The sequence below is a fragment of the Nylanderia fulva genome, unplaced genomic scaffold (assembly GCF_048542155.1).
Source record: "Nylanderia fulva isolate GAGA-0341 unplaced genomic scaffold, ASM4854215v1 Scaffold3, whole genome shotgun sequence".
Classification (NCBI taxonomy): domain Eukaryota; kingdom Metazoa; phylum Arthropoda; class Insecta; order Hymenoptera; family Formicidae; genus Nylanderia; species Nylanderia fulva.
Window position 1 is genome coordinate 3,817,809 of NW_028190368.1, and position 13,508 is coordinate 3,831,316.

Below are 13,508 nucleotides of genomic sequence, written 5' to 3' on the forward strand. Positions count from 1 at the left end.
AGACAAATGTTTTTTTTATTGTTCAAAAATGGAAATTGATAATATCGCTATGTGATTAAAATACCATGTGATGTAGCTACTAGCCAATATATTGAGCATAGTTTCGTGGTTAGCTCGCTGGGGAACGAAAATTAGCTTGAAATTAGGGTACTCTAATGGCCGTGATAATTGATATTCGATGCGTGTGTCGAGGCTTCGCTCTCATATAACACATACTGTTGTTTCCTATATATATTGTTAGCGTCAATGGCTTAATTCAATGACTGCTTTCAAGCCATATATATCATGCAAATACATAACTTTCATTATTTATCATTTGTTTCTACTTCTTGTAATCAAGGTTACTTAAATATAATAATTATAATTATATACATATACATATATATATATTTCTGCGAATTATAGATATTAGATATTTTTTGATATTTTATAAAATTACATAAGGTTTATAAGTTCTCTTTTTTTGCACTTATTTTTGACTCTTGTTGTGTACTTTGTTTATTTAGAAATCGACAATAACATTATGTAATATTACTCAAATGCAAGCAATCTTTTAGCTAAATTTTAAATTATTTATCCAAATATATATCTCACACAAGTATAAAGACACATGACATACAAATGGAATTTATACAATAATTTACTGCTTTATTACGATTATACGTTCTTTAATTTTATATTTATCCGATATTTTATGATGAGATAACATATAATAATATAAATATTTTCTTTTATGACTTATTATCAATTATTCCTTATAAAATGTTGACAAATGTTCTTATATTTCTCGTTCTTCTTTTGTTATAGATTACATGGGTGAGGAGAAGAGACAGGCAGTTGTTAACAGTTGGTACCAGCACGCATTCCATCGACAAGAGATTTTTCGTTAGGCACTCAAGCACCGATTGGCAGCTCTTGATACGTACCGTAACAGTGGACGATGCTGGCATCTACGAATGTCAGGTATTTCGACGCAAATCGGTTATTTCTCCTATAATACTTTTAATTTTTGTTTTATGCACGGCCGAAAGATGTGAAATTAAATGTTTTTCACTTTAGATTGATTAAAATAATATTTCGTTTTCAACTATATCTGGCAAATCAATTCCATAATAATATGTAGTTTCGTGACACTTCGTTAAAGGTTTCACATGTCGAAAATGTCAGTTGAAATGTCAAAGCGGTCGACTACAAGCCAATGCTTAAGGTCTGCGCCCTGATTAGCCACGTCTTTAACCACAATAGGGTTACATAAAGGATAATCAATGTAGCCTGTTCGACAATGAATAGAATTTCCAATATACCTATATTATAATATAGATTAATGGAAAATTGTTATAAAAACTGGCTATTATATTTACAAAAAATTGTAATAATCTTTCTTTTTAATATTTTAATATTAAAATATTTTTCATATTTCAATGTTATATCATTAATATATTATACTGTACAATTTAATATTATTATCTCGTATTGTATAATTTATTAATTCTATACGAGAGATTGTTTCTAAATTATTTTAATTAAAAAAGAAACACCATGTTTGCTTGTAATATTTTCTGTTCCGCAATATTCTAAACATTTAAAAAATAAATTTATTACATATGAAGAGAAAATATAACATATGGATGATTACTGTAATCACATCGGGAAATAAAATTACTGAAACATTTTATCTCTCCTTCGAACTGTCGTTCCCCCCTAATGTATCACGTTAAGTTAAAGGTGTTGTTATATCATGATCGCAGGTGACGTCGCATCCGGTGCAGCAAAACTTTGCTCGCCTGAAAATCACGGAGGCGTACTCGATAATACCAGGTGCACCTGATCTGCACGTGAAGCAAGGCTCGAGTCTCAGCTTGGAATGCCAACTTATGGCGGCCACGGAAAAGCCTCTTTACGTCTTCTGGTATCGTCAAGGCCGTATGATAAATTACGACGAGGAGCCCGGTGTCGACGTCAAGCTCACGCCAAGCGGCTCCATTTTGACGGTGAACAAAACGAAGCTTACGCACAACGGCAACTACACGTGCGCGCCTAGCAACGCCAAGGCGGCGTCTGTCATGGTCCACGTGATTGAAGGTGAGAGAAATGTAGCGTCATGCTGTGGAGTTCCGCTTAAATTTAATTCGAGACTTGATGTTATTGAAAACAATCTCTTTTCCCTCTCTCTCTCTCTCTCTCTTTTAGCGACCAAGATTAATCCGAAATGTTATTTTGTAGAGATGAAATATTTTCTTGTATATAAACTACAATTTAATATTTTAATAAAATAATATATACACAAGAAAAATATCACATATCCTTTAATTATTAGTTTGGTAAAATAAATATTTATTTATTTTAATTAAATATTTTAATGAAAAATATCTTCTCTCAATATTGCTAAATAAAGCTTTTTTATAAATCTCGTATTAAATATGAATTAGAAATTGGAACACTGATAAATTAAGCCAAATCATTTTCTCTACATCTAATATTTGAGTAAATCGTGGCGGTGCACTTAAAACGATCGATCTGAAAGCAAATTCATCAGATCGCAAATAAGTCTGTCATAAACAGGATCTTACGATTCTGGGATATAATATGATAGTAATTGACTCGCTTCAGTTATGTCGGCAAAGATCGGTGCCGATCAGTGGTAGGAACTTCCGAAACTTGAATATTCATCAGAGTAAAAGCCGAACAATTAAACGGTTGTAGGAAGCTCATTACGATCGGATTTAGCGGCTCTCGTAGACGCATTCATTCCCTGGCGTAGCTCGGCCGCGATAACGACGAGAAGGGCGATTCAAAATTGTACGACCGCTTCACTAACGATGGAACTTTTACCCTCCGAGTTCGCCGCGAGGACGAAGTTCGAGACGCAATTTTTCGAAAGTACGGCGTAACTTTCTCTCGGGCCGGCCTTACCTATACTTTAACGCGCTTAGTAACTACGTAATAACGCGATAGTCTGCGAGACATTATCAAACTTATCTATTATTTTCTCTTTACAAGACGATACCTGATGATTTTATTTTAATTTCTTTTTTTTCTTACGCTCGTTCTACGACGCCTTCGACATCGCCGGTCGTTGAAAGTTTCCCCGAGGCATTAATGTGTACATATATATGCCGTATCGAGTCTAAAGTTTTACTTATTCTGTTTTTATGAAAAATAAAGAGAATAATGTATGTCGAGCGCTAAATAAAATTCAGTAGATGAAAATTCTTCTTGTTACATAAATTCAAAGCTACTGCTATATGCGATTAATATTTGTGGGTTAAATATAAAATTTTGAAAACTTGCGTTATATAATGTAATACATATACAAAATTTTGTTATAAAACAAATGATTTATAATTCCAATTTTTCTTATTCTCATAAATGACGAGATAAAATAATTTTTTAAATAAAAAAACTATTTTTTAGATTATTTTAGATGTTAAAATATTACTGACTATTGATTTATGTTTTTGTGGCAATTTATTGAAAGGCACGACATAAAATTATAAAAAATTAACTTACTAGATTATTATTTAGTTGGAATTAATAGATTTGTTTAGAATTAAATTTTAGTATCAGTAGTAAAACTTGTTTTAACGGATTGTAAAATAATATAAATATAAAAAGAGACGGACGTCTTGGGAAAAATTCGACAAACATTTATCCAATGTTTGCCATGTCTCTATTGACGTGACAACTAGGAGAGCTTCACGAACGTGACCAGATTGTCAAGAGGTATTTTCTACAGGAAAAAGTGCGAGAAGCGTTCCATCTTATATCTCAACTAGAAACGTCGGACGGGCTGAGATAATTTAAAACATTGTTTCTCCTCTCACAAAGGGGAAGGTTTTTTTTATTATTATTATTCTATTTGAGGGAAACACACTATCTTGCTTTTCTCACAACGTAAATTCTCTCTACGATCTGATATGTATTCATACAGGGCGTCCCAAAATTAATATAGTAAACCTGTTAATGGTAGATCATTTGGAGATGATTTTTCCTCAGCGAAAATGTCGAGGGAGGCCATCATTTTTTTGCAAATTCCTAATTTTTGCCATCATGTATCCTCGTAATTAAACCTTAAATTAAAATTCTATTAAAGTAAACTCTATGAAATAAATAAAAAAATGTGATTTTGTTAATATTTTATTTCGACACGGCTTACTTTTATTTTCAATCGCTTATAATTATCGATGTCCCGACATGTCTTTTCGTTGAGGAAAAAGCGTCTCCAAATTATCGTAGGAATCTGCCATTAATAGGTCTACTAATTTTGCGGCGCCCTCTATACACACGCAAAGTAGAGAGCTAATGCAAAACGGAGCGTCCTGCACACATTTATTCATCGTTCATCTCCTGCCTCTTCATGATGAAAACGCAGCTTTCTGATCTCGTTCCAGAGGAGGAGAAGCCGGCGGCGATGCACGGCGGCGACAGGAGGAATCTCAGCCCGGCAATTTTGGCGAGCAACTTTCTAGTGTCCCTCCTAGCGGCCGTCAGTTGGAGGATACCGAGTTTCACGAACCTTTACCCGACGTGAATTACCGCCGTCCCTCCGGCGGCGGCGCTTTACTGTCCCTCTGCGACGAGGGTTCCACCGTCGAGGAAACGAGTTCCCGGGTCGTCCTGCCACGCGGCGACCTCAAGAAGAAGTTCCCGTTCGCGGGGTTACATGTGCGCAATGTGGTACCCACAAACTCGGCGATACCTCCTTACTCGGTTTACCTTGTAAAACGTGTGTTTTTTCTTGCGTATATTAAATAAACGCAGTTCGCGGCGGTGTTTCTTCGTTTTCCGACAGTGTCCCGTGTGAGCTCAAAAGGTTGTCAACGAGTCTGTTGGTTTGTTCAATGCACGAGAGAGAAACCCTCTCTCGATTCAAGCTCCCTCTTTCGTTTCTTTATCAACTTGGCCCGTTCTCGCGCGCGAGTGCCGCGTAAATGTGCTTGGCCGGACTTATAATCCGTTTTGGAATTGAGCTAGCGATTTACGTAGGGTATATTTTATTCTGACACACGCATACATACATATATACACAGACACACAATTTCTCGTGTAATCTCCGTCTCTCATTGCGTGCGGGTTTACAATCCAAGCTCCTGTCCACGCGACATTTCCATAATAAAGATGGCAAGTAAGATTTGCAGCATATGTAAATACGCGAATGCAATTTCTTCTGTTTTATAGATTTCTTCGAGATGACATCTTTGTATGAAACAACGATAATCGAAAGATCTCTCAACGCTTTAAGAAGTTGATCCTTTTGATTAACATACGTATATGTGTATTGTACGAGAATATATAACTTCGTATATAAATTTTATCGCGTACAATATATCCATATTTTTATTTCACAAGCAATAATATTCTGTTTTTGAAATCATTGTAAATTTGTCTACGGACAGCGTGAATCGCAATGAGAGACGAGAAGATTATCGAGCTATGGTACTAAGGTACTTTGTAAGGTACGCGTTTGGTGAAAAAAAAGTTCAGCGGAAAGGAAATATATATTGTCTCGGTTTACTTGGACAAGAAACTCGGTTTCTCGCAGGAAATACGTTTTCCCGATGAGAACCCTTCCGCTCGATATGCAACTCGTCGATAACTTTGAATGTGCGTGAGTCGGCGAGTCATGCATTTCTTCAGTATGTGCATTCTATACATAGACATACATATAATACATACACTTATATATTCGTTACGTACACAGAAATACATATATGTATACGGCGGGAAACTCGATTTATCGTTCTTCCATTAATTAATCGTTTCGTGTATACCATTCATATATTTTTCGAATCCCCAAAGTGATTTGTATCGCTTATCGTTTGCCGCGTATTCATTAATTGCGCTGATTGTTTTCCGTTCGGGTACAAATATCCCCCGAAAAACGGTTCGATCGAGTTTTCGTACCGTATACGATACGTTATTACATAACGTAGAAGTTGTTGCGGAAATCGTGTTTGTCGTGACCAGCACACACGCGGTATAATAATAATAATGGCGAATTGTGTTCTACGAATAAATCGTCTGCTATCAAGACCTTCTTTACTTCATAGGACGGTTCGATAAATATAAAAGAAAAAAATCTATTAAAAATTTGTACTTAAAAAATAGACGACTAAGCACGGAAATTTGAATAAAAAATAAATTCTATGTGAGATTAGTATATATATATATAAATAGAAAAATACACACACACACATACATATATATATATACATATACATATATATTTCGAACGAAAGAGCTGATTTCGCATTCAATGTAATTTCGTTGTCATCGGTAGCAGAGGATTTAAATAAAAATGTTTCTCCTCTCTCGAAAGTCGGATATATGCGCCACTTTTCGAAAAATCACGATGGTAAGACACAAGCAAGGATTTCTTGCGACAACTTGATTACGCGAGCCTGAAGTGGATGAGCGACGTTCTTTCCGCGCTGTAGAAAGCCTTATACCTCAATTCCCGTCGACTCTCACAGTGTCATTTGTGAAGAGGTTCTTCCCTCCGCGATCTCTCTCTCTCGAATGGGTATACATCGAGCACCAGCCTCGCAGTGTTTGTTCGTTCGCAGTGTACACCTATCTTTAAATAAATGATAAACGCAAACGTTCGAATGTTTGAACGTGAGGAAGGAGACTATCTCGCGATGGGTTTGCTCTCTCTTTCTCTCTGTTCGTTCGATCGTTCTTCTTTCGCTCGGTGTATACCTATGTATACTTTCGTACGTCTTCAAGATTGAAGAACGGTCCAAAACCTTTCGGATATACGGTGCGTCAAACGAGTGATCAAGTCTTCTTCGAGAAAAAACGCGTAAACTACACACTTCTTTTTCTCAATTTTCAAATCGGAATCTATTCGAATATATTCCAACGACATCACTCGACGCACACCTCTGTATACACGCGGCTCCATTTCATGATTAGTAAGTCTCCGTCTCTAATCGTTCTCTCATTTCGTTAGAACAGCGAAAACGTAACGTAAATAAGTTCAGAAGTTCTCTAAAAGGTGTCTACTGGAATGCTTGAGAAAAAAAATCTCTTCCAGACATCTCTTTTAGATACTTGTCGTATAGATATCGAGCACCAGGCTGTTTATGGATTGTAAAGTAATGAAGATAAAAAATAAAAAAATAAAAAAATAAAAAAAAAAAACAGAGAGATGGCAAGAGAATGAGAGTGTAAGAGGTTTTCGGAAGGATTCTCCTCCCGTTTGCACGACGGTTCGCGATGTTTCAGCGCGATCAACCCTGATTTTGTGACCCTTTCGTGCCCGACGGGAAGAGAAAACACGTGAGCGTCACGGTCTTTAAACCATACATCGAGTTTTATGCGCGGCACGCAGGCGATGCGGCCGCGGACACGCGCTCATCAACGTTATTTATCTGGATACGTGGAATCAATGTAAATATTAAACATTCTAATTACGCATTCAATAAAACATTAATCGTGACTATATATACGAACATGATGATTCTCATTTCCTGTCTCTCGAGAGAAATGTATATCCCCAATTGATTATTATTATTATTGTGAACAATTTCGAGAATTGTGTTATTCACATACAAATTATAATGTTTAACAAATATCGTGGAATCTTAAAAAAATACATTTTTGTAATTAATAGTACGAGTTTTGAAAATGTTGAAATTCTATACACATGTATACATATATGTACACGTAAAATATAATATAATTAGTATTATTTATGAATTCTAAGTTTTAATGATTTCTTTTATTGAAATCTCATATGATACCAAAAAGCTAAGTAATATTTGGAAAATAATTGAAGAGTTTAATCTTTATGTGAGGCTGTTAAATATATCTTTTTATAATAATTCTTTCTATATGTTTCATAAGAAAATTTTATTGTATTTATAATAAGATAATTTTCTATATTTATGCGCATGTAAAGTCATACATCAACAAAAAACAAACATATACGTAATTATTTAAACATACAATAATTGGTCTATTGATAATTCTAACAATAACTTATTTTTTGTACATTGCACATTTATTTTATAATTTATTAAATATATCTGGTGAAAAAAAAATTTTACGGAGCAGAAAAAGTTATTGCGTTCATTTATAACCCATTGATTTTTCGACGATGTCAAAAGTTTTACGATACAGGTAAGATAAAATTGTAGTTTTATCGCATCCATACATTTTGACAGATTATTTAGCATTTCTTTCTATAAAAAATGGAAGCAATAACGGGGATACTACGTATATTTTTAACGTTTTGGCTCACATGCAACACATTACATATTACGACATATTGTGCATGAACACGTACGTTCGCGTGTTTGCTGTCTAATCATTTGAACGATATCTGTGTAAACGTAAACGCGTGTTTTTATTATATTTGTTGACTTGAGAACGTTTGATTTTATTATATGTATCTAAGTATCATTACCAACAAGAATTTGTTAATTAATTGTGTGTTATGACTGTTATGCTATTTTTAATATTTTTAATAATAATGAACGTAATTTACATGCTGTTAGAACAACGAGCAGTTAAAAGAATAAATTGTAAATAGAAGGATTTATATTTTATATAACTTTGAATATTTTTTAGAAATAATTATAGAATAGTAATATAAAATTATATATAACATTTAAAAAAGATTGTATCTTTTAAACATCTCTTTTTTCGAAATTTATGTTTCATAATATATATTTAAAAAAAAAATTACTTTTATTTATGAATAAAACATGAATTCTATTCCTATAAAATGTTCTATAAAATATATTAGTTATTGAATTGCTTTAATAATACATTTTATTTTACAAAAGTGAGTTCTTCAAACAACTATACGACTAATATGAAATCTTTAACAATTTTTATTCAGTAGTCATATTCATTGTTCGAATATAAATAGACAACGGAAAACGCATAATGCAAAATGAAGCAATTGCGACATCGATAAACTACATCTTTCAGAAATATTCTGTATTTTTATTTTATGTAATAATCGCAAATCCTATATATTTTGATCTCTCACTCGACTTATATCCGTCGTATCCACTCATTGAGCTTGACACGACAAAAGTTAGCAAGAGAAGGTTAAGATTAAAACGAAATAGGATTTGATCCACGTTCTTGATAAAAGGAAGGAAAAGGTGAGAAATATAAGGACAAGATAAAATCATCGACAAAATTTCACGTTAGTTGAATACAGAATCGTATACGACAAGTCAGTGTTCCATTAATGTAATAAGAAGTCAATTAGTTGACGACGACAGAGAGAGATAATGGAATCCCGCCACTGAGAAGAAATTACGAATATACTCAGAAAGCCCTTTTCTCAATTATATTAGTGTCAGCTAGAACGACCCGAGTGGTCTCGGCTGAAAATTAACGTAATAAAAACTTAATTTAAAAGAACGCTAATCAACTCGGAATATAATACGTTAGCACTTAAATAAGTTTTTTTTCTGAAAGTCAACATGGTAAGATTGCTTTCTTTATCTTCATAACTTTTTCTAATCTTGCTAAACATGCATCTTTTTTAATCTGCCATTTTTCAGATTTTACTCTGAGAGACATTATTAATAAATTTAAAAGAAAGAGAGATCAACACGTAAAAAACTAAATTATCAGATTTAGTTGAGAATTATACAATTTAAGTCGTAGTTACAAATTATTCGGATGTAAAATTGCTAAAAAAAATTGCATAAAAATATTTTATAGTATACATACGTAGTAAGAATATTTAGAAAAATAATATATTGCACGCAGCTGTTTATATTTAAATTCTGATCAATAATATACGGAATGCAATATTTGTAATTGATATTTTGTGATATGTTGTGACAGCTCTACTTTTCTATATTTCACTCGTTATTTTTCCAGGGCTGCTTCACACGTCTCCAATTCATCCTTCTTTTATTTTCTACTTTCGCCGAATAAAAGTTGCGTGATAAAAGTTTCGAAACTCTCACACAGCGGTCGCTAAATTGAAATACTGTCGAAATAAAATGAACGTTCTTATTTTTGCAATTCACGGATGCAGATATACCTCTCTTATGCTCGTACATATACAAGACACGCTCCGATTTGTAATAAAGATTCCGACTTCTTTGCCGTTTCGTGGCTGCATTGCGTACATACATAACGTACGTGTACTCGTGTATTTCATGGGAATACAACCGATGAAAAGAACGTTCTTGCACTCGGGGAGAAGAGAACAAACAGGGAAAGAAGAAAAAGCACGAACTCATTACACGGACGAAATTATTCGGTGCTTCTGTTGCGAAATAAAAAAGACGAGAGTATGTACAATTTTAACATATGTAACATATACATGTATATCATGAATTTATATAATTTTTATTGTCATCAGTATCAATTAGTCACAATTATTAATCCATATACTTTTTTTTGTATCACAACCATTTAAAAGTAATTTTAGGTATTAATATACAACTAGTTATATACTAATAAATACTTACAAATCCAAATAAATAATACATTTTTAAAGAAATTATTCTATAATTTTATAATTCTTTTTTACATTATTGTTTAATAATTGACATTTTTCTGAAATCACTTTTTTATATATGTTTAAAGATAAGGCAGAAGCTCTATGTATGCCGACCTTTTCAAAAAATTGGAAATAGTATACTTTATTGGCAGAGTATATTGCAGGATCAATATATCGTAAGTATGTTCATTCGCATTCTTTCCCTTCCTTTCTTTACCAAGCATAGAAGGCTCCTTCGCGTTGAAAGAACGAGGAGAGCGAGAAAAGAGTAGAAAGAAGACGTAAGAGGGATCAGCGCATAAAGCCGAAAGGATATGACGATATCAGATGGTAAACATGGCGAAATAGGATGATCGATGTAGTAATCTCAATGGATAGCACGTTCCCATCTATACTCCAGTCATTATTTTCTGACATGACTAAACACAATGCAAAATCTTCACTCTAATTTTATTTTTACCTCTAATCCTACTAGTTTTTTTTTTTCCATACCTGTCCTCGTTTATCATAGAACGTGTGTACTTTCATAAGCCAGATCGAAAATCACCATCTATTCCGATATAAAAAAATAAATGAGATCGATTGTTTTTCTATGAATAATATGTACGAATAATATCTATAAATAATATATATAAAAGTTAGTAAAGGATAGTTATCATTTTTGATTAAAGAGCGTTTAGCGATCGATTCGGCAGATGTAAATCAGCGTTTGAGAATTGAATAGAACGAGCTTCTTCCAGCTTCCATTTATAATGAGCCGGAATATCTTATAACGCCAGAATATAATCGCCATCGCGGCCGGGATATTTCTTTCCACTGAATGTTCCTCGTCTCGTTTGATTGCAGAGAGAGAGAGAGAAAGCGAGAATTATTATAGGTGTGTAACTTTTGTATTTGTCGCGACCTATATTCCATTCTCGAATAAGCACACGATGTTCGCGGTCTCGATTTACACAACGATGGTACGTATATAGGGAGCAGTAAGCGCTTTATAGCGACAACTAAATCTTGTACGTACAAACGAGTCGTCGAGTGCTATGAGAGATGACGTAGTGTTTTGGCTCACTGGCATCCCGCGTTTGCCAAAACTTTCTTCCGTGGACGAGGAATACAAGGAGCGCCAAGTTCTACGCGTCTCCTTCTTGAGAGTCACTCGTTCCGGTCGTCTGCACATAATACATATCCGTTGATAGGCTCATTATGGAATTCAGAATTCTTGCTCGCGAGCAATTCCACGGTTCTCGACAAAATTTTACTTTCAGAGAAATCAACGAAATTTTGTGCACTGAAACGCATACATGCATGTATACTAGGGTGGTCGTTATATAGGTTTTTTTCAGAATTTTAATGTTGGATGGTCGTAAATCAGCTCTAAATGTAGAAAAAAAAAATCTCTAATTTTTTCAGATTTTTATTTTGAGTCCTGAGTCTCCCTGTTGGCATGTAATTTTATTAATAATTTTATTAATACCACAGTTCTGCAGCTGCTTCTGTCATCAATTTTTGTTGTAAATAGTTTGAAATTTTAGTGAAAAAAAGTTGAAACTATTTGAAAATACCGAAAATATAGTATAAAATAATATAAAATAGTTAAATAATATAAATAGCGGAATAGCCCATATAATATTTATGACTATCTTTTATGAAAAATTAAATAATTTTGTTCACTACTTTTGCAGCTGACTCCATCTAGAACTGAAGTAAATTAAGTATTTTTTCAAATTATAAAAAATATAATATAAATAATATTTAAATAACATATAATTAATGAATAAATAAATGAACTGATATAAGAATATAACATAACACGTGTAAACAGGGAGACTCAAGGCTGAAAATAAAAATCTGAAAAAATTAGAGAATTATTTTTTCTACATTTGGAGCTGATTTATGACCATCCAACATGATGTTCAATTTAACGACTACCCTAATGTATACGTTTCAGAAATATTCATTTGTGAGGAGACCGTTTTTTTAGCTGGAACGAGAAAAATCATCGTAACTTCTTGTTCCAAACAAGTCGCAGTAATAAACCTGACTTTTCTCTATTGATCGCTTCTGTCAAATGTTACGAAAATTGTTCCGCGTTTTATTCCGCGAAAAAAATTGAACCTGTCGCCGCAGAAAAAAAAAAACGGAATTTTCAACGGCAATTCGAGAATCGTGAATATATATAGTATATTGTGGCGATATATTCGCGAGTTAAAAATATGCTCGCCCAGTTTTTCATAAATTCAACGATAAATGATTTCACGCTTTTCATTTGATATATACATATGCAATGTGTGTAAAACGCGAGATCCTCGAGAATATATAAACATCGCATCTGTAACGAGCGAAGCGCATCAAAGTCGACGATGCAATTTAACTTCACCGTGTGTTTGCTAACACGTATATATACGTATGCTACATCGTGTCGCGATTATACAGATAGATCCAGTCGGTATTTTGCGTGACGAGATGTGAGGGGAAAAAAGCGTTGTTCATTCGTGCCACATGACTCGGTCGTGTTGAATCCAGAGAGGAAGCCCTATGGCTATCAGCGTTGAAAAAGTGCACGTAACAGCCAGATCGTAAAAACGCCGCAGGTCGATTGCGGTTGTAACGTTAACGCAACGATTTTGTTCTGTATTGATGGCTTTAACGCATCACGATATTGTGTTTTGATGACGTTTTATAAGAGACAAAAATGTTCGCTAAATATGAGTCTGCCCATTTATTTACAATGTCCTCATTTTCATTCCTAATTGAATTTCGTGCATTCTTATGTATGATTCAAAGAGAAGCAATCGTTTTGCTAAGAATAAAGTTTATATTTTCTATATTTGGTAATTTTTAAATTTTATTGATACACTGAAAAAAAATGGGTTATAAGTGAATTTTTTAATCAGAAAGATATATATGGTAATGTAGAATAATTAAAAAGTTAAAAAGTTTCTTCTATAAAAAAAATTTTTCCATTTCTAAAAAAAAGTTTAACAATTATATATTCTAAAATATATTTTATATGACATAATTTATT

At 33.4% G+C, this 13,508-nt stretch overlaps 1 protein-coding gene across 1 annotated transcript in view; it reads left to right on the forward strand.

Moving 5' to 3' along the window:
- LOC114929163 (zwei Ig domain protein zig-8) overlaps window positions 1-7,449 on the forward strand; it is an 80,630-nt gene extending 73,181 nt beyond the window's left edge. Inside the window, exons 4-6 of the mRNA XM_029300590.2 lie at window positions 808-963; window positions 1,749-2,082; window positions 4,392-7,449. Coding sequence (XP_029156423.1) covers window positions 808-963; window positions 1,749-2,082; window positions 4,392-4,531 — 630 coding nt within the window. The 3' untranslated portion in view covers window positions 4,532-7,449. The remainder of the gene's footprint in view (window positions 1-807; window positions 964-1,748; window positions 2,083-4,391) is intronic.
- The last annotated feature ends 6,059 nt before the right edge of the window (window positions 7,450-13,508 follow it).